Source organism: Epinephelus lanceolatus, chromosome 1, assembly GCF_041903045.1.
Source record: "Epinephelus lanceolatus isolate andai-2023 chromosome 1, ASM4190304v1, whole genome shotgun sequence".
Taxonomy (NCBI): Eukaryota; Metazoa; Chordata; class Actinopteri; order Perciformes; family Serranidae; genus Epinephelus; species Epinephelus lanceolatus.
The window spans coordinates 23,658,393-23,678,613 of NC_135734.1; the positions used below are offsets into that span (position 1 = coordinate 23,658,393).

General features: G+C 42.2%; 1 protein-coding gene across 2 annotated transcripts; it reads right to left on the bottom strand.

Annotated features, from left to right (window-relative positions):
- Positions 1 to 11: 11 nt before the first annotated feature.
- myh7ba (myosin, heavy chain 7B, cardiac muscle, beta a) lies at positions 12 to 16,919 on the bottom strand. 2 transcript variants are annotated; one of them, XM_033626701.2, is made up of 44 exons: positions 16,856 to 16,919; positions 16,425 to 16,577; positions 15,804 to 15,907; positions 15,539 to 15,682; positions 15,190 to 15,346; positions 14,743 to 14,770; positions 14,343 to 14,439; positions 13,756 to 13,779; positions 13,544 to 13,636; positions 12,822 to 12,885; positions 12,623 to 12,721; positions 12,437 to 12,540; positions 12,176 to 12,314; positions 11,969 to 12,087; positions 11,430 to 11,579; positions 10,993 to 11,163; positions 10,724 to 10,903; positions 10,505 to 10,637; positions 10,349 to 10,425; positions 9,921 to 10,008; positions 9,720 to 9,837; positions 9,480 to 9,603; positions 8,122 to 8,258; positions 5,690 to 5,945; positions 5,351 to 5,593; positions 5,075 to 5,251; positions 4,840 to 4,985; positions 4,643 to 4,733; positions 4,172 to 4,561; positions 3,960 to 4,086; positions 3,753 to 3,871; positions 3,431 to 3,627; positions 3,159 to 3,342; positions 2,809 to 2,974; positions 2,563 to 2,687; positions 2,350 to 2,465; positions 2,064 to 2,256; positions 1,746 to 1,949; positions 1,310 to 1,435; positions 1,007 to 1,177; positions 799 to 903; positions 614 to 709; positions 369 to 503; positions 12 to 125 (listed from the first exon to the last, which is right to left on the bottom strand). In XM_033626701.2, exons 2-44 carry the CDS (start codon positions 16,519 to 16,521, stop codon positions 114 to 116), a joined length of 5,826 nt encoding a protein of 1,941 aa, XP_033482592.1. In that variant the 5' UTR covers positions 16,522 to 16,577; positions 16,856 to 16,919; the 3' UTR covers positions 12 to 113. The 2 variants fall into 2 exon arrangements, with proteins under 2 accessions (XP_033482592.1, XP_033482594.1); XM_033626703.2 differs by lacking the exons at positions 14,343 to 14,439; positions 15,539 to 15,682; positions 15,804 to 15,907; positions 16,425 to 16,577; positions 16,856 to 16,919 and having other exon boundaries at positions 15,190 to 15,277.
- Positions 16,920 to 20,221: the final 3,302 nt, after the last annotated feature.

The window sequence follows — 20,221 nt, forward strand, 5'->3', positions numbered from 1 at the left end:
GTCATATTTAAAGTATATATTTGAAGTCTTTATTTGGGTGCGTTGTCACAGTCGAGCACAGCTGTTGCAGCTGGCTGGCTGTGATATGTTTGTCCGCAGCGTTCAGCCTCACATCATTCAGCATGCTGAAATACACAGGACAGGGATGTTTATTAGCAACCACATACACAGTATCATAGAGTTACTCATGACCGCACTAGAGATCACATGAGAGGGCTATGTGAGGTCATCTTCAACAGAGGATTACATCCAGTCTCTTCTCAGATTAGTTCTTGTTGTAAAGCCTGCCGGCTAATTTTAATAAATACTTCTAAAGGTCATACAGTTCGGCAGCATACTGTAATATGAAATGTATTTAGTTTACTGACCTTGCTACCTTGATCCCTGGTGCGGATCCGGAGCTTGTTGACCTGCGATTCGGCCGTATCAGCCCTCTCCTCTGCATCATCAAGCTCATGCTGGAGCTTCCTGTACTTGGAGAGGTTGGTGTTTGCCTGCTCCTCCTGCAGAGTGGAGGAAACCATGAAAACCATTTAGTGTACAGTGAAGTGAAGAGGTGCTTAGGATAACTTATCACAGATAAATACTTCTAAACTGCTGATAGTGGACTCACCGCTTCCTCAGCCTGTCTCTTGAAACTCTTCAGCTTGACCTGCAGCTTGTCGATGAGGTCCTGCAGGCGGGCCAGGTTCTTCTTGTCTTCCTCAGCCTGCACAGACAGTACAGGTAGCTCTTACAAACATGCCTTCATATTTGACACCATAGCATGTCATATGTGCAAACATTCTGGTAGTTTACCTGGTAGGAGAGCTCTTTGATTCTCCTCTCATACTTGCGTACTCCCTTCTGATACTCTTGACTCTTCTTTTGCTCAGCTTCCAATTCATTCTCCAGTTCTTTGACCTACCAGCAAGACCAGAAAATGACCAGCCAGTGTGAAAAGTCATGACCTGTTAAAAGGATCATCAGGTGACTACATCAACATTTAATTTGTCTAATCTCTCACCCTAGCTTCCAGCTTCTGGACCTGCTTCTTGCCGCCCTTGAGGGCGATCTGCTCAGCTTCGTCCAGACGCATCTGCAGATCTTTTATGGTCTGCTCCATGTTCTTCTTCATCCTCTCCAGATGGGCGCTGGTGTCCTGCTCCTTCTTCAGCTCCTCTGCCATCATTGCCGCCTACAAGAAGTCAGAGGATAAATGTTTAATGGTAATGGGTGGAAATCACTATCAAACTCCATGCAGATCCATTTTGAATTAGTGCAATGTCTTAAATCATGCACTTTGTATCTCATATATTCCAGATCTTACATCAGTGATGGCCTTTTTGGCCTTCTCCTCTGCATTGCGGCACTCCTGCACAGCATCATCCACCTCATTTGACAGTGTGGACAGATCATGCTCCAGTTTCTTCTTGTGGTTGATCAGCCCAGTGTTCTGCAGCAAAAGAGTCAGTTTGAGGAATCATTTCAGGATTAAAATATCAATTTCTTGTTTTCAATTTTTTCTTTTTTTCATTTGTGACACTAGCTGGGATTTAATGGAACCAAACATACCATCAATAATCACAGCAGCTGAACCAGAGAGCAACAAATATGCGAGAGATACTTGCTTCTGTAGGATATTTACAGCTAGCAAACACTATCCAGCCTGAAAATAAGTGACCATCCCTTTATTTATTTGAAGTGAATTATGAAGTGATTTATTTTTCATCCACTGCACGGGGGTTTTAAATGTTTTTTCCTACCTGGGAGTGCAACAGGTTGACCCTCTCAGTGGCCTCAAGCAGCTCATGCTCAGCTAGCTTGCGTGCACGGTCGTTCTGCTCCAGCAGGGCCCTTAGCTCCTCAACCTCAGCAGCTAGCAGGTTATTGCGGCGCTCTGTCACCGCCACCTGCTCCCTCAGCTCCTCGTTCTTGTGAAGAGTGTCGTCCAGCTCCAACTGAATGTCCTGGACTCACAGATAACATACAAGCAAAGGATTTGGATGGATGGAATTTGTTCTGTGTACTAATGAATCTGTCACATCAGCTAAGTTCATCGACTTGCTGCTGGATGAACTCACCTTAATCTGAACCTGCAGGTTTCTCACGAGTTTCTGGGACTCAGCGGCCTGCCTGTTGGCATGGCTCAGCTGCACCTCCATCTCATTCAGGTCGCCCTCCATCTTCTTCCTCAGGCGCACTGCCTCGTTGCGAGACTTGGCCTCGGCATCCAAGGTGGCCTGCATGGACTCCAGTGTTCTCTGGTGGTTGCGGCTAAAGACGTCATGGAGAGAAAACTGTTTGTACAGAGTGGTGATAGAATCACATCTCTGCTATATATAAGAACGAGTAATCAATGAATCTCACCGAAGGTTTTCAATTTCTTCATCCTTCTCTGCCAGCTTCCTGTCAACATCAGCCTTGATCTGGTTCAGCTCCAGCTGGATGCGGAGAGTTTTGCTTTCTTCATGCTCCAGAGTGCCCTGAGACAGACAGACACTTAAGCCTTAAGGATATTTTGTAGGTCTCCTCAAAAAAAATCCCAGACTGCAAGAAAGAGGAAGTCAGAAAACTGCTTACTTCGGCTTCCTCCAGGGCAGCTTGAATCTCGCTTTTCTCCATGTCCAGACTCTTCTTTATTTTCTCCAGCTCACTGATGGTCTTCGCTCCCTGACTGATTTGATCGGTCAGGTCAGCGATCTCCTCTGGAGAAGCAGAGATAGAAATACTGTTTATATTTTGTATGAAGTCAAGGAAAAACTAGTCATTTGTTTTAAGGTAACCTTCTAACTGGATATTCATGATGTCAGCTACATCGTTATGCACCTTGAAGGTTCTTGTTCTCCCTCTTGACAGTCTCCAGATGATCCAGGGTTTCCTCATAAGAGTTCTTCAGTTTGAAGAGCTCTGTGCTCAGACCACGCGACTCTTTTTGAGAGCTCTCCAGCTCTGCCTGGCACTCTTCATACTTCTGTTTCCACTCAGCCAGCACCTGGAGGAAACAACATGACCAATTTTTGCAGTGGAGCAAGAGTCATAAATTGGCGTTGTTGTAGATGATACCAGAACCCAATCCTACCAAGTCACCAGGTAATAAAACAGATGCGCAATAAAGTCATCTAACTAATTAGAATGACCGCTAATGCAATCCTCTCACAGCTGCCATCAGCTAATACCTTGTCAAAGTTGCGTTGCTTCTTGTCCAAGGCAGCGGCTGCAGCATTGGCACGCTCCAGATCAATAACCAGGTCCTCGATCTCTGTCTGGAGCCGATGTTTTGTCTTCTCCAGAGAAGAACACTTGGCATTGGAAGCCTCCACTGTCTCTTCAGCATCCTGCAGACGTGTCACCAGCTTCTTCCTAAGAGAGAGGCAAACACATGTGATGTACATTCAAACAATCATTGTGTACAATCAGATTCTGCAAGTTAGAAATATATCTCACTCACTTGGCTTCCTCCAGCTCCTCAGTCCTCTGGATGGCGTCAGTTTCATACTTAGTCCTCCACTGAGCCACCTCAGCGTTAGCCTTGGACAGACTTCTCTGCATCTCAGCCTTGGCTTCCTGCTCCTCGTCATACTGCTCTCTCAGAAGATCACAGTCATGACGAGATGACTGCAGTGCATGAGCCAGGGCGGTCTTAGCCTTAAGAGACCAATCATGATGGTAGAGAGCAATTAGTTGAAATGGAGAAGCCCTGAATTTCTGCAGAGGTAGCAACCAGTTTTGTATATAACCACCACTGACTGATGTAGTGATAAGGAGCTGACCTTATTCTCCTCTTCCAGCTGTTTCTTGAGCTCCTCGACATTTTGGCCGAAGGAGTTCTTGGCACGCTGGAGCTGGGAGACCATGGATTCCCGCTCTTCAAGCTTCCTGCTCAACTCGGCTACACGGAAAGGAGAAAAAGGTATCTGTGTTATGAACTGCTCTGTCAAATCTGTTTGTGGATTTATCATAAAATGAAAGGTCCTTACCACTCTCGGACTGAGCACGGGCCTTTTGGGTTGTGGTGTCATTGAGCTGCCTCTGGAGCTCCTCAACCTTGGCTTTAGCCTCATTCATTTGGTCTTCATACAGGCGACACGTCTTCTCTGAAGTCGCCTGCAAAAAAGAGATAAACATTTTTTTGAAGGAACTGACCTAGTTTGGTCCCATACTACTTTAGATCTTATCCTTTTTTTTCTACCTTGCCCTTTGAGAGCTGCTCCACAGTAGAGGCCAGATCATCAACCTCCATCTTTGCCTCGCTCCTCTCCTTCTCCAGCTTCTGCTTGACTCGCTGCAGACTGTCGATCTGCTCGCTCAGCTCTGCGACGCTGTCGGCATGCTTCTTTCGCAAGGTAGCCGTCGTGGCCTCGTGGTGCAGCATGGCTTCCTCTAGGTCTCGGCGCATCTTCAGAAAATCCGCCTCTCTCTTCTTGTTGATCTCGATCTGGGCCGAGGTGGCCCCACCAGCCTCCTCCAGGCGCTCGCTTAGCTCTTCGAGCTCACGAGCCACATCTCCACGCTGCTTTTCTACTTTGGCCCTGCAAGCCCGGTCAGCCTCCAGTTCCTCCTCCAGCTCCTCTGTGCGAGCCTGGACAAAAGCAATGGTCAGTTATTTTGTCAAACTGATGTCATATGACAGCTATAGAAGAGATGAAGAGACTAGTTTCACCAGTAGCTCCTTTATCTTCTTCTGGAGCTGATTTACTAAGGCTTGCTCATCTTCAATCCTTGAGCTCATCGCATTTATTTCAAAGTCTTTCCTGGTAAAAAAAAAAAAACAAAAAAAAAAACATTTGGCAATCATTATTAATCATTACTTCTTAATGACAAGATCATGTTTTTCCGTGAATATATATGAAAACTCACTTTTTCAGGACCTCCTCAAGTTGTTGCTTGTCATTCTCCAAGTCCATAACCGACTCCAAGGAGAGTTTCAGATCTCCTTCCAGCTTACGTTTGGCCCGTTCCAGGTCCAAACGCACCTTCTTCTCCTGTTCCAGTGATCCCTCCAGCTGATGCACAGGAAGAAGGTTGTAAATTTTACATATTACGCATATGATATGTCACCACCTGTGCTTTTTCAGATCATAAATAAACTCACATCATCTACTTGTTGCTCCAGCTTTGCCTTGGCTTTGGTCAGACTGTTGACTTTGTCTTCTTCTGCCTGCAAGTCATCCAGAGTCTGCTGGTGAGCCTCCTGAAGAGCCTTCTTCTCTTTGGTCAACTTCAGTATGGTTTCATCTAGAACTGCCATTTCCTCAATCAGGTTCTTCACCTGCAGGCCAGAGGAAGAAAATATATGTGACACTCATGAAATGTTTATGGCCTGTAAGCGCCCTCTGGAGGCAACTCACTCCTTTTCCAGTTTCCTTACCTTGTTCTCAGTGGCATGTTTCTCCTTTTCCACTTTAGCCAGTGTGATCTCCAGATCATCAATGTCTTTCTTGAGCTCAGCGCACTCGTCCTCGAGCTTGCGCTTCTTGGCGAGCACATTAGCGTTCATCTCCTCCTCATCATCCAGCCTTTCCATGAGTTCTTTCACTTTGGCCTCCAGCTGGATCTTAGTTTTGATGAGTAGGTCACAGCGGTCCTCGGCATCTGCAAGATTGTCCTGCTCCTACAGGGGAGAAAGAGAATGTTTTCAGTGCATTCCCACAGCACTATCTGTTTTTCCAAAAGCTGGATATGCGAATAAATGAAGTGTGCCACTTACTGCCTGCAGCTGTAGAGAGAGATCATTCTTCTCTTGGACCAGGCTGACCTGTCTCTCCTCCAGCTCTTTGCGTTTGACCTCAGATTTCTCCAGAGCCTCCTTCAGCTTGGCCATCTCCTCCTTCAGAGCGATCAGCTCTTTCTCTGTGGCAGCACTTTTCAGTAGAGGCTTGATTTTGAAGAAGAGCTTCATCCAGGGCCAGTGCTTGACAGCATTGAAGGCCCGGATGTTCCACTGGATTATCATCAGAGCCTCCCTGTACACAAGATGAAATAACACACTTGAACACCACAGTTTGGGATTGAGAGTGCATGAAAACTAGTTAACAAGCAAGTAGAAATGTCTCAACAAGGGATGCTCGGTTTGCTTTGACGCTTTTGGGTCACTTCTGCAAAATGAATTCCCAGTGTGAATAAATTTATTTTCACTGTAAATCAGAAATGATCAACAGGTCACCCAGAAATGATCAACAGGTCACCCAGCACCTGTGGCCCGAGGATCACTGGTCTAAACAGTTAACTAAAAGTATGTGATAAATAATTAAAAATGGCTAAGAGCAATAATAATAAATTAACATTTAAATGGTTGAAAAATACTTAAGTACTCTAAAAACTAAACAGTTGAAACTGTTAGCTAAAAGTAATGAATAAATGATTTAAGTAGTAAGCTAAGTAACTGATAAATGGTTGAAATAGTTAGCTAACAGATAAACAGTTTACCTAGTTAGCTAAAAGTATTGGATAAATGGTTAAAAATAGCTAAGAGTAATAAATAGACAGTTTAAATAGTAAAAAAATAACACTTAAAATGGTTGAAAAAAAAAACCTTAAGTATCTGAAAAACTAAACAGTTGGAACTGTTAGTTAAGTTGCTTTATACATTGATTGAAGCACTTAGCTAAAAGTAATAAAATAATGGCTGAACAGTTAGCTAAAATTAGCAGATAAATGGTTAGCTAAAAGTACTGTATGAAACAATGGTTGAAGAAGTTAGCTAAAAGTAATGAATGAATTATTTAAGTAGTAAGTTAAGCTAAGTACTTGATAAATGGTTGAAATAGTTAGCTAACAGATAAACAGTTTACCTAGTTAGCTAAAAGTACTGGATAAATGGTTGTAACATGTAGCTTTGCCACTAATATTACAGATGCAAACTTGATTAAATCAAGCTAAATATTTGCAGTTCATTTGTTTAAACAAATATTGTGCCTGTATGTACTTTTATATAGATAATAATGTTAGCATAGCTTATTAAAAATGCACACATTTGGTACGTGTCTGGTGGTAGTATGGATGAAGAGGTAGATATGAGTTCATCTGACAGGGTGGTGGAGGGGCGACTACTGTTAAAACCAGCAGAAGTGAAGTTCAGATCAAGTTAAGAGAAGAAGGTCAGAAAGATTTATCCTGGAGTTCCCCGTTTATTTATTTAGTTACTTATTCTGGCACTAATCCTGCTGCTATCCACTCTCTTGTATCTAATCATACACAGAGGGATGCGTAATGAAATCATACACCTAATGCTGCTTTTGATGTTTCACGACTGTGACCAAACAGGGTTACCAGATTGATTTGGTCTCAGTAGAATGGCGTCTCGCAGCCCTAAATATGGACCCAGAGCAGACTGGTCAAGGACTCCCTGTCAGTGTTTAGAGGGTGAGTTTGAGTGAGCGTGCACACGTCGGGGTGGGAGGTGAGGGTGGGGGAGCTGATTGCATTTTTGACATGACTCCATGCTGGGTGCCTCTCAAAGGTGAGCGTCTGTGTTTATTTAGAAACCAAAGCCCTCTGTCCGATGGCCGACTTTAATCCTCTGTCACCCACCACATATCCCATCAATGCACTCACTTAGAAGTACAGGCGCCGCGGACAAAAGGGGCCAGGGGCCATCGGGCATCCAGGGAGGGGGCCGGGGGTTGTATTTTTAGGGAGGGCCCGAGCAGCTGCCACTTGACACATGTCGCCACCTGGCTCTGAGGACACCGTCAGCATTGTTTAATTTATAGAGAGTGGATAGAGAGAATGGCCGGAGACCTGCAAGAGGGGTGTGTGTATGTATGTATGTGCCCGTGTGTGTGAGTGTGTGAGAGAGGGATGGAGCCCTTATTAACAGTAAGGCCACACACATGCCTGGTAACCATACATGGACAAGCACACGCCTCACACACGCCGATAACACTGCTCTTGCATACCACACATACTAGAGCGAGGGAGTGAACACTAAGGTATAGTGTGTCACAAGCTGAAAGGCTCGCAGCTGATTGTGTTGCTATTGAACCTGTTCAGAAAAGCAACTGTTGGGGGAGGTCTTTTTTTTTGTATCCATGTCTTCACCTTCCTGCAAGGTATTAAGATTCCTCCACATATGCATATATTTTATATTCAGTTGGCTTTATTTAAAAAAAGTGAGTTTGTCAACAAAAGTTGTCTTACTTCATTTCCATGATCTTTTTCAGCTCCATCCTCATGAGTCTGCCACGAGCGGCTGCCTGCAGCAGCATCAGGACTTTGGCCAGACGCTCATCCCTCAGTTCTTCGAGGTGACCCAGCAGGCCTGCTTTGAAGAACACCTACATGAGGCCACGGGGGGGGATGAAACAATTATTAAATTTGACAGCACTTTTTTGAAAAATTTAAACAACCTCATCATAAAACATTTTTATAAGACTTTATTAATCCTACACCAAGAGAATTCACACATTACAGCAGCTTAAAAGTCAGAAGAAATGACTGAGTGGTAAATAAGGATGAAAAATATAAATTAGATAAAATTTGACAAAGTAATAATCATGTAAAATCTTTACACACTATATACACCTCTCACTTATACAGATACTGTATATCCACGATTGACAGTTGCATAGTTGAAACCATGAAAACTGAGAATCGATCACACACATTTAGAGATAATATTATAGATTTATTACCAGCGTTGGGAGTAACTTTGTAATTCCATTACTTTTGGTGGCTTTTATTGCCTTTATTACGGTGCAGCTTCAGACTGACAGGAAGGGGGGAGAGAGAATGGGCATGACATGCAGCAAAGGGCCGTAGGCTGGAATTGAACCCAAGCCACTGCAAAGGCCAAATGGGGCGGACACTCTACTCGCTAAGCCAGAGGTGCCCCACTACTTACTTTTTTAAATCAAATACTGCAATTACAATTACTGAATTTTAAATTGGCTTGTTGCTCATTACTTATGTCTTGATCATAGCTGACAATGCAGCGTATTCCCCAGACTTTTTCCAGGTTATGATCTAACTTCACCCAACCTTACAGCAGCGCAATGAATGACATGTATCAATTAATCAGGATTAGACCGTCACTGCACATAATTGTGAAGCAATTTGAGCTTGTTGTCTTGTAAAATACAGACATTATATTTCAGTCCTTGAGATCAAGAACAAAAAATATATTGTTGTGGTCCATGTGCTGTGCTTCTGTTTTATTGTTCCACTATACTGTTCATTACTCTGTCACAGCAACACTAAAAAAATATAGCTAAATGTGTTTAAATAAGAAAATTGAAGCAGATATTTAAAGGAATGCAAAAGTTACATTCCTCAGTAACTAATGACTTTTATATGCTAACTGGTAAAGTAATTCAAGCAGAAGTAACTGCAACTTATTCCTACTTTGCAATAACTTGCACAGCACTGAATCACACGCTGATTTAAAAAAAAAATGCTATCACACTATCCATTCTTTAAATAAAGTTTAATTTAGCTTTTCCCTCCACTGGCTATTTTGCCATTCACGGCTCTGCTTTACACAATCTGCTACTTCCTACCTTTGTGTGTCCAAATCTAAACTGGCTTTGGTCAATTTCCAGGGAGGCCAGCAGCTTCTCTGCAGCCTTCCTGCTGTCCATGAACTTATCATCTGGGATGGCATGGGGGTCCAGGATGCGGTAGCTGAATAGATGGGGGGGAAAAAAAAAAAAAAAAAAAGGAGCGTTTTAGGACAGATTATCACTCTGATTCCAAGTCCATACCATGTAATGCAGAAGTGATCTAAACGTGAGCTGTACCGCTGTTTAAATTCAGCGTAGAGGATGCGGTTGGGAAAGCCTTTTCTGCAGATCCTGATGCCTTCCAGCACACCGTTGCAGCGCAGCTGGTGCAGCACCAGGAATGCATCCATGATCCCTGCACAGAGCACATTTCAAACATAAGTCTAGACCAGTTTTGTTTAGCTCGAGATGATGTATGAGGATTATGCTGTGTGTTACCTGGAGTCTTGGTCTCATTAGGGATGATGCAGCGAACAAAGTGTGGCTGGGTGCTGCGGAGATTGGTCATCAGCTTATTCAGGTTTTCCTGTTGGAGAAACATAAATGAAGTTAAACAATAATACCTCCACCACAATTAAAACACCACTCACTGCAAAAAATAACAGCAAAATCTTGATGTAAAACACTTAATTCTGCCAGACTTTATGTTCCTCACATGTGAAATCCTTGATGTAAAGGAGAGAGGAGCCAGCACAGACTTAAAGTGATGTTCATGTGATCATTGCCCTAAACATCACTGCAAGTCTTAACTGCCTCCGTCCCAGCTCCGTCCCAAGTTCTCGCACCACACAAAACATTGGAAAAACCTCTGTCTGCTTTCACCTGCATCAGTAATGGAATATTTTATTCTGTGTCTTCAGTCTCACCTTGTGAAGCTGAGACACGGTCTGGAAGGAGGCAGCCTTCTTCCTCTTCTCCTTGCTGCCACTCTTGTGTTCGGGCACTGCAAGGTAATTAGCAAAGTCATTCATTTGACCTCCTTAAGGTGCTACTGTCTTCTGTCAGACTCCTGTTTACTGTACCTGCATCCGAGGCAACATAATTTTCGTACAGAGAAGCTAGCAGCTTGTTGGAGGATTTCCGGAAACACGCCACTACCGTCTCGTTCAGTGGGTCCTTATTTTTGTCCAGCCAGCCAATAATGTTATATGGTACCTATAAAAACAGCGGGGGACATCCATCTTACTGAATTCTGTTTCTAAGGATTCATTAATCTAAGGATTAACTCAGAAAACACTTACCACTCCGGCATAGTGCACCAGCTCAAAATGCGTCTCGTACTTGCGCTTCTTGTCCGGCCTTGGCTTTTGGAAATTAGGTGATTTGCCAATGTGATTGTCATACAACTTGGCTTTAAAGCTGCTGTCTGTGGCCTTGGGGAACATGCACTCCTCTTCAAGGATGGACATGATGCCCAGTGGCTGGAGGAAGAGCAGAGTGTTAAGTATGTCTCTGTGAAACTCATTTATGATTCAATTTCATCCCTTATGTGACAAAACACTCTCTCTACCTTTTCAATGAGATCAATGCAGGCTTGAAGGTCCAGCCCGAAGTCGATGAAGGTCCATTCGATGCCCTCCCTCTTGTACTCCTCCTGCTCCAGGATGAACATGTGGTGGTTGAAAAACTGTTGCAGTTTCTCATTGGTGAAGTTGATGCACAGCTGCTCAAAGCTGTTGAACTGCAAATGAAAGAGTAACAGGTGTTCAGGGGAAGCGTTAGAAGTGAGTAGCATGAAAAACATGTCACGGAGATTCACCCTGCAGTAGAGCTAATTCATCACGATAAGAAAGGACGAGGCACAAACAGAGCACCTGTTGATACCTAACCAAAATATGGAAACAGGAAACCAGTCTGACAGTAAATAGTTATTCATAAATCTATTCTGAATTTTAAATAATAATAATAATAATAATAATAATAATAATGCTGTATGGATGAACTTACTTCAAAGATCTCAAACCCAGCGATGTCCAGCACCCCTATGAAGTACTGGCGAGGCAGGGAGGTGTACAGGGTGCGGTTGATCCGTCCCACAAGCCATTTGAACATGCGGTCATATGTGGCTTTGGCCAGAGCACCAACAGCATAGTTAACCTACAACACCCACCCACCCACACACACACACACACACATACACACACACACACACAGAGGGAATACAGCTGTCATTCACATGAATAGCTTCTGTTGCTTAGATACTAGATTCCACGGTGTGTGAAGTGGCGAGTGTATTGATCGACTGGGGATTAAGAAGCTGTTCCTCATCAGCATAGTAGTCGTCCAGCAGAATGAAGGGAAGCTGAACACACTGAATTTTTCTTTCCACCCTGTAAAGTACGTTTGACACCGCAGTTCTGCTTTTACATGTTTGACATATCGTGCCTTATTTTTCACTTCATATTACAGAGAAATTAACTCATTCATTCTCTCTCTGGGTATCAAAATAATGACACACAGACCAAACAGATGACGCATCTCCTCACCTGTTCGACATTCTGTCCCTTCACCACATATTCATTCCCCACCTTCACCCTTGGGTGCAGGAGGCCCTTGATGAGATCAGCTGAACTGACGCCCATCAGGTATGAGGCCTTGTCCGCACCTGGTGACCAAATAGGACAAAAAAAAAAAAAAATCATAAATTTGCTTTAAAATCAGATTCCATGCCAAACGTCGTTATTGGTTCTTACTTTCAGTGCCGTCAGCCTCCGCCTGCTCCTCGCGCTGCTTTTGCTTGAATTTCATGTTGCCGAAGTGCATGATGGCTCCAACTATTTTATAGCAGCCATACTTCTCGTCGGCCAGGAAGCCAAGGATGTCCATGGCGTGCTGTAAAAAAGCCCAAGATAAATCCTCTCACAACCTCACAAACCTATGTCTAATCTAAATCAATGCGCTCTATTAAAATGCAGCTGGATTTCCCTCCATGTGGACAAAATAAAAGCTCTTACGTCAGTGGCCATCAGCTCCTGTCCGTCATCCAAGTTCTCCACGGTGGTCACGCCCTGGGAGCAGAAGTGGTAGTCGTACGGGTTGGAGGACACCAGCAGCATGTCTGGAACACAGAGTTTACAGGATCACGTAGCAGTCCTGCAAAAGTACGTATTAAAATATCCAAAGCAGCCAGAATGACTGACCTAACAGTTCTGGTTTCTTCTGCGACATGATCTGGTAGTAGATGTGGTAGCTCCTCTCACCAGGCTGCTGAAATATCACTCTGGATTTTTCCAGAAGATCTGAAGGGCAGAAATGAGAGAGACATGTTCATATTAGGCATGGAACAAGAAGAGAAACACATGATGATGATGATGGATGCATGTTTGACAATTAACTCACATATATCAATATCAGCTGAGGCCAGTTTGCCAGTAGGTCCGAAGTGGATCCTGATGAACTTGCCCTGCGGAGGATATATATCTTAAATGCTCCAGACATTGATAAAGAAAATAAAAAATACCTCAACATGGGCTCAGAGTTACTGCCAAATTATTGTTTGATAATTTATGTTTAAATTGAAGTTGCTGTTTTGTTTTTTTTTCTTCAAAAATTTAAACATGTCTTCAAATACACATTAACATGAATCCAACATATCATTAGCAAAGATGAATCTATTGATTAAAAAATAATTTACAGCACACGGCACTGATTATTTAACATTAAACCATGACATATATTGTAGGCCCAGTTTAATATGCAGCTCAATTTTATACAATATATGTAGGGCAGTCCCTGCTGTCTCTTATTTATTCCATTCATTTAACCTTTATTTAACCAGAAGTTCCACTGAGATTGAAAATCTCAGGCAGCAGCCGATCAGAACACATAAATGCAACAAATACAACATGTAATACAAAAAATGAAATTAAATAAAACAACAACTATTCGAGTATAGTGGCCTCTCAAGAAAAACACACACATGTCTCTGTCACCACATTCTTTATGATGCCCTTAAATTCATCAGTGGATATAAGTGTTTCTAATTTTAGATCAGTTAAGGGGTCCTTGGCCTGAAAAGCCCTGATGTGTGACTATATACAGGGGATTTTCCAGGTACTCACAAAACGGGATGAGTTGTCATTTCTCAGCGTTTTGGCGTTACCAAACGCCTCCATGGCAGGGTTCGCCTCAATGATCTGATCCTCAAGAGTCCCCTGGGAGAGAGGATTAAAAGTTGTTTTTTGTTTTTTTTTAAACCAATTTCCAGTCTGCTTCTATTAGCTGTTTAACATAATGTGGGTGCATTATATTTTTTTCTGCAGCTTAAACCTACCCCTGTTCTGGTGGCAGGACCTTGCTGCAAAAGAATAAATAAATAAAAAAGAATGAGTTTCCTGTCATATAAAGCATGATTGAAAAATGCTTTCACAAGCAAAGGAAAACATCATAACCAGCTGGAAAATTAGATAGTGGTTGTTAAAGCTGTGGTAAAAAAAACCAATGGCCACCTTGTTTTATATGATGAAGTGTGGTGAACGCAGGGGAGAAAAAGGAAAAATGAAACACAGAAAAGTCAAAAGCAAAACTTAAAGCAAAGGGAAAGATAATGGAAAATTTTGAACAATAAAAAAACAAGGAAAAAATGACATGGAAAGGGAAAAAGAAAAACAATTAAAAACCAATAAGAAAGAGTAAAGTGGCTGGAGAGGGCTACACAACACATGAGGGTAAAGACTCAGACATGAATGTAATCAGTTCTCACAATCACCATTTCGACAGTGAGGAAAATGTATGGACAAGGTTTAAAGGGGAAACACTGAAGGATTCCTGGGACCAAAAAAAAAAAAAAACATGAAGAAAATAAAAATAAAATACAGCAAAAAAAGCTGGGAAACAAAATTGTTGCCACATCAGCCTTACTCCTTTTTTGGCAGTTGTTTCCCCAATGGCTGCCACAATGGCAAAATACTGAATGACACGTTTCGTGTTGACAGTTTTGCCAGCACCGGATTCTCCGCTATAGGAGTGTGAAAAAATAACAAAGTATACATACAACAGGTAAAAACTGGTGGTCACGAAACTGGTAATGGTTTTGTAAATTTATATAATTACACTGCTTGTTACAAAAAAGAAAAAAAGTGAATAACAGATTTCAGTAAAGCCAAAAACTGTGGAGGAAAAAAATATCACATCTTTAAAGTGGTTGTGTGTGGACGGTCTACATGTTATATGGCTGCTTATACAGTTACAATCTGTCTGTTTGTTCTCTAATTTGTGACAAGACAATAAAACATATCAGTTTAAATCAGATGATACTTACGTGATGAGCATGGACTGGTTCTCCCGATCTGAAGAAGAGAACATACATTTGACTGATGAGTATGCACCATTGAAAGAAACTAGATGTTTTAACATAAAAAAGTCTTTTTTTAAGTTGAACTTGATTAGCAATTTCAGAATAATTAAAAAGCAATCTTAATTCAGTTGTACTTAAACTCAGGATTTAAGTACAACTGAATTAAGATTAAGTTTATATGACTAGAAAAGTTTATTTCTTTTGAATCATGACAAAATTACTTTTATTTGTTTTAACTTAAAATAGTTGTGTGTCTGGGTTGCCTTAAAAAAATTTAATTTCACCAAACTTAAAGAGACAAGCGTCTTTTTACACTGAATACTTTGCACACTTTATATTCAGAGAGTTTATATTCGGTGTATGAATGTGCTAATGTGCACTGTGTGTGGTTATATTTTAGTGTACACTCACTGCGCAGCATGTCATTATATGCACTGTCTGCGATGGAGTAGATGTGCGGCGGAACCTCAGTGCGGCGTTTGCCTTTGTAGGCAGAGACCACAGGGGCTGTGTAGACGGGCAGCCATTTGTATGGATTTACCGTCACACAGAAGAGCCCGGAGTAGGTCTGAGGAAAAAAGGACATAACCCACTGTGATGCATCACCTGAAGGCAAAATTACCAGTTCTGCTGCTGACAGGTTGACATTGCTCAAGCCTTCAGTTGAACTCTGTAATTTAATCTGGGTAATCATGCCTCTTCAGGGAACATGGAAACATGGGAGAGAGGAAGTACCATCAGTCCATAAAGGGAGACTCACATAGATCATCCAGGCGGAGTAGCGTTTGCGCAGGTTGAACAGCACAGAAGCCTCGTTGAGGTGTGTCAGCATGGCCATGTCTTCGATCATGTCATACTTAGGAGGGTTCATCTGCTGGATGTCACATTCCTTCACTGTCAGGGTCTAAAGGGATGGACGCAGGCAGTCATGAGAAGGGAACATGGGATTTTTCTGTACTGCTGGAGATGAGGTGTAATGGTTCAGGTTTTCATTCATTGCTGCATGCAGAGGGATGACCACTTACCCTCCCATCTTTGGTGTCAACAATGACTTTGTCACCGCTGATCTCCTTGATCTCAATCTCAATGTACGCCTCTTTATCATCAGGGATCCAGGCTCGCTTCTTACCTAAGAGCACAGCACAGAGGGTGCACTGAGTGGGATGATGTGGGGACACAGCAAAACTCTTCATTATGCAAATATTGGCAGACACATCAAATTTAAATATCACACAAATTAGCCTGTGGCATAAATATTCATCCGCAAGTGTGTTATTGGAGAAATTATTTAAAAACTTTATTTATATAGCAGTTTTCAAATAATGTTAAAAATAAAATAGGGAAAAGTTATAACATTTTACTTCTACAAAACAGCTGGGTGAAATTATTTCATTTGTTTAATAAAGTAATGTTGTTTATATATATTTTGCCATGTTTCCAGACTGTTTCTTTAAAAACTCTGCAACAAATACACCTGCGATGACAAACAGATATCTCACACCATCAGCCGCATGTTTGCCTTATTTAAATACAAACACGACTTTCACATTGAATCAAAAACTGAATTAATTTCTAACATGCATATATTGTAGATGTGTTTTATCCTCTAAGTTTCCGCTTCTTTGAACTCTCCTCATCAGGCCTACCGTCAAAAGCGACAGTCTGCACCGCCATCAGCTCCAGGTCCGTTTTGCGTAAAAACGGTGCAGCCTCCCCGAAGTCCTTCATGTCATAGCGCGACATGGTGGCAGCTCCTCGCCGGTCCCCAAAAGCGGACGCACCAGTGATATGAGGAATTCCTTTGGTAAGAAAACAAAGCTTTGCGTTAGGGTCAGTAGTTCTTTATGTGTTACAGCTGTTTCTTTGTTTTAACTTCACCCCTCCATGAAAGCGCTGCTTGTGCGTAAAGAGCGCAGATCCTCTATCACAAAGTGAGAACAATACAGAAACCTACAACGCGTTAACTGACACGTGCCAGCAAAAGTCAACAGTATAACCATACTGCTGTAAATCAAATTAATACTCTACAGGAGCTTTAAAGGGCAGCCAGCCCGCGCGTAAAATGTGATCAACCTACCAAACCAAAGGCAAAAAGTTGTCCACTGACCTCAGGACGACCACAACGAAATAACAGCCTGGTGAGATGTGCCCTCCTTTATACTGTGTTTCTCAAGGTCACGGTCAGTGGACATTTGTCACTCATTAGCATATGCCACCTCCTCCGGCGCCTATTGGTGCTGAGCGCCTGTCTCAATTGACACAAAAGGAAAGCTACGTTTTTGTCATTGCGCTAAACCCAAGCCGGCTATTTTTGTATCCCAGTTATTTTATGCACTGTACACACTGCGAGGGGAGTGGGACAGGGTTGCATTTGGAGCATCCCTGTAGGGGGGAATTTTTTCACTCTGTAGATTTTGAAGGGCAGTGCATCATTGTGTCTACCAGGACTGTGATTTGTGTCCACACACAGAAACAAAAACTGGAAAATAAATGGAATATTCTCAGAAAAAAAAACACTGAATTAAAATGCAGAGAATATTAAAATAAAATTAAAGTGACAGTCATTAGTTTTAAGTGCACACCCAGAATTTGCTTACTGTTTTTATCCACCTTCAACCTCCTGATAAACACAAATTAACTCTTCCCACATCAGGTGACTGCGATGCTTATGAACTCACGTTGGCCTCTAAGTAATAGCCCAAAGTGCCAACAGGGATGTTTGCTATTGTGTGTGGCCACAGAGGATGCAACCTTAGAAGAGATTATTTCAGGAGCTGTGTGGCATTAAACATGCTACTATAAATACACAACATTTTATTAATAGAGAGAAACATGGCGCGTGGCTCCTAATACACAATGAAGTGCCTCATGTGAATTTAAAAGCAAAGAACATGAGTGACGATTAATTCAAGATATGTGATCAAAGACTTTAAATTTAATTTTAGTGTATAAGAATGTTTCGATGAAGCTGCAGCCAGTGATATGTAGAGCTGAAGCACTATGGGCGTCAGATGGAAATAAGAAGTATCTTGCTAACTATCCGCTGGTGGCACAGTGTTTTATATTGTTGCTGCGGTAATTTTGTGTATCCAGTATTTCTGGCATTAGCAGAGTGCCTCTTACACTCTGGTTCCACCAGATCTGACCTTCAGAGCAAGGGGAGAGGTTGGTGCCTGGTATGAGAGCAGGGTGACAGTGCAGCACGGGGGGAGGGAAAGGGGACCACAGTTTCTCAGAATAGACAAAGCCAGAGTCCAGCATTCCTGATAGGGAGATTGACTGTTAACTGTTGGCTGCGTCAAATTCTGCAAAAGCCACGTAGATAAGCTGAAGACGGTCTGCTGCCAACGGAGACACTGTAACTTTTACAAACCTGGAGAGGCGACAGGCCGTCTTTAGTACGACAGAGAGGGTTTGCTCTGTTTTCTCTCAACACACTCAAACACACACAGAGAAAAACAAGAAAACAAACCACTAAACGTCTTGACTTGAGGGGCGGCCATCTTTGTTGACGCTGTTATCTGTTGCCGTGGCAGACTGAGAGGTGTTTCCGTGATGGCTCAAACTTTCTTGGGCATCAGTTAGATAGAGCGGGCCTGAGCTATTCTGGGACAAGGGGCTCTTCAGAGAGGCAGAGGCTGGTTTATGTACTATGTCACTTGCTGCACCATTTCAAAAGCTGGCATGCTGATAACACATGAGGAGGAGATGAATCCCAAAGTCCCCGGAGCTGCCGTCTTTAAATAAGTCCACATACTTCGGCACGTAAACACACACACACAAACACATAGTGAAGTGCATGCAGCAGCGTTTGCGTCGTCCCCCAGCACATCTCTCTGCACTGCTATACTGCAGCCCACTGCAACAGCTGACTTCTCCGAACCACAGCTCTCCTTACATCCCCAGTGTTCCTCAAAATCATTTAGATCCTAATGTGGTGAGGCCCATTGATGCTCATGTTTTCATTATTACACATTTGTGCAGCTTTGGATGTCTTCCCCGTATAAAATGACCAAACCGACATCCAGCTGTAGGCCTCAGCCCCAACATGCCGGGACCAGGTCCTCGCTTCATTCTGCTGGACTGGCTGCCCGACAGTTTGGTGATGTGCAAGTAAGGAGCCGACATTTTGGGCATCAAGACTTGATCTGGGGGTCTGTCACAGTTGTTTTAAATCATCATGCACCGAATGCCAGCAGGCTTAGGCAGCGGGATGGGGAGAGATCGGGAATTATGACTGCAGTCATTCTCAGCAGTGTTTAATCGCACTCGACACAGTCACCTCTCTCCCCATGTTCGACTCCTGCACAGGTGGAACTGTTCATCAGAGGCAACACAAAATGTTACTACACTAAAATAATCGCACGGCTTTTAAAATTCAAATCCTACTGTAATTTTTTTTTTAAAGAAATGTAATGATTTAAATGTAATGATCACTGTGTATTGTCTGATTTCTTTTGACTTGTCAATTGATCACTCTAAATTTAAAGCAGTTTGAGATGCATTTATTTTTGCTTTTTTTTTTTAAATTGAATTTACTACATTAACATACACATTTACAATTTGTCAGAAATGTGTGTATATTACCAGCCATAGCAGAAAAGAATTACAGCAGTACATAGTTTCTATACAATTTTCAAGTCATTCAAATTTATGAGTTTCCAAAAATGAGGTGCATGTCTTGTCACAAAGGTGAGAATTAAGGTTTATCATCATTATTATTACTATTATAATAAACATTAATTTCATTATACATAACATTCAATTTCTGAAAAGATGCACTTGCATTTGTCTATCTCTGTGTATTAGAGCTGCAAATAATAATATTGTCATTGTTGATTAATCTGTCAATTACTTTCTCAATTAATCGATTAGTTATTTGGTCTAATGTGTATTAAATGTAAGAAAACAGTAGAAATGTCAAGCATTGTTTCCCAAAGCCCAGGAAGACGTCCTCAAATGTCTAGCTTTGTCCACAACCCAAAGATATTCAGTTAACTGTCATAGAGGAGTGAAGAAACCAGGAGCAATTCATTATTTTTTCTAAAAAAAATACTCAAACTGATTAATCGGTTATCAAATTAGTTTGTGGTTAATTGAGCCTCACACAAACTCTGATAAAATCAGTGCAGATTTTTTTCACTGCAAAACGACTTAAGAAATGTTACTGTAACTGTAGAGCACAGTACGTACTGTATAATATAGTACGTACGGTACTGAGCTTTGTGCGCTTTGTCCTTGATTTTATATATCATCTCGTTCGTCTGTTTTATAAGCTCATTTTCTTCCGTCTCCTTCTGTAAAACTTACTGTATACAAGTTTGCTTGCTTGCCAGCTGGAGAGCACACATATTAAGATCCCTATCTTGCTCTATAGCAGTAACCTAAAAATGGGCGGTGGAGCAGTGTTTCATTTTGGATCAAAGCATTCATCGAGGGTGGA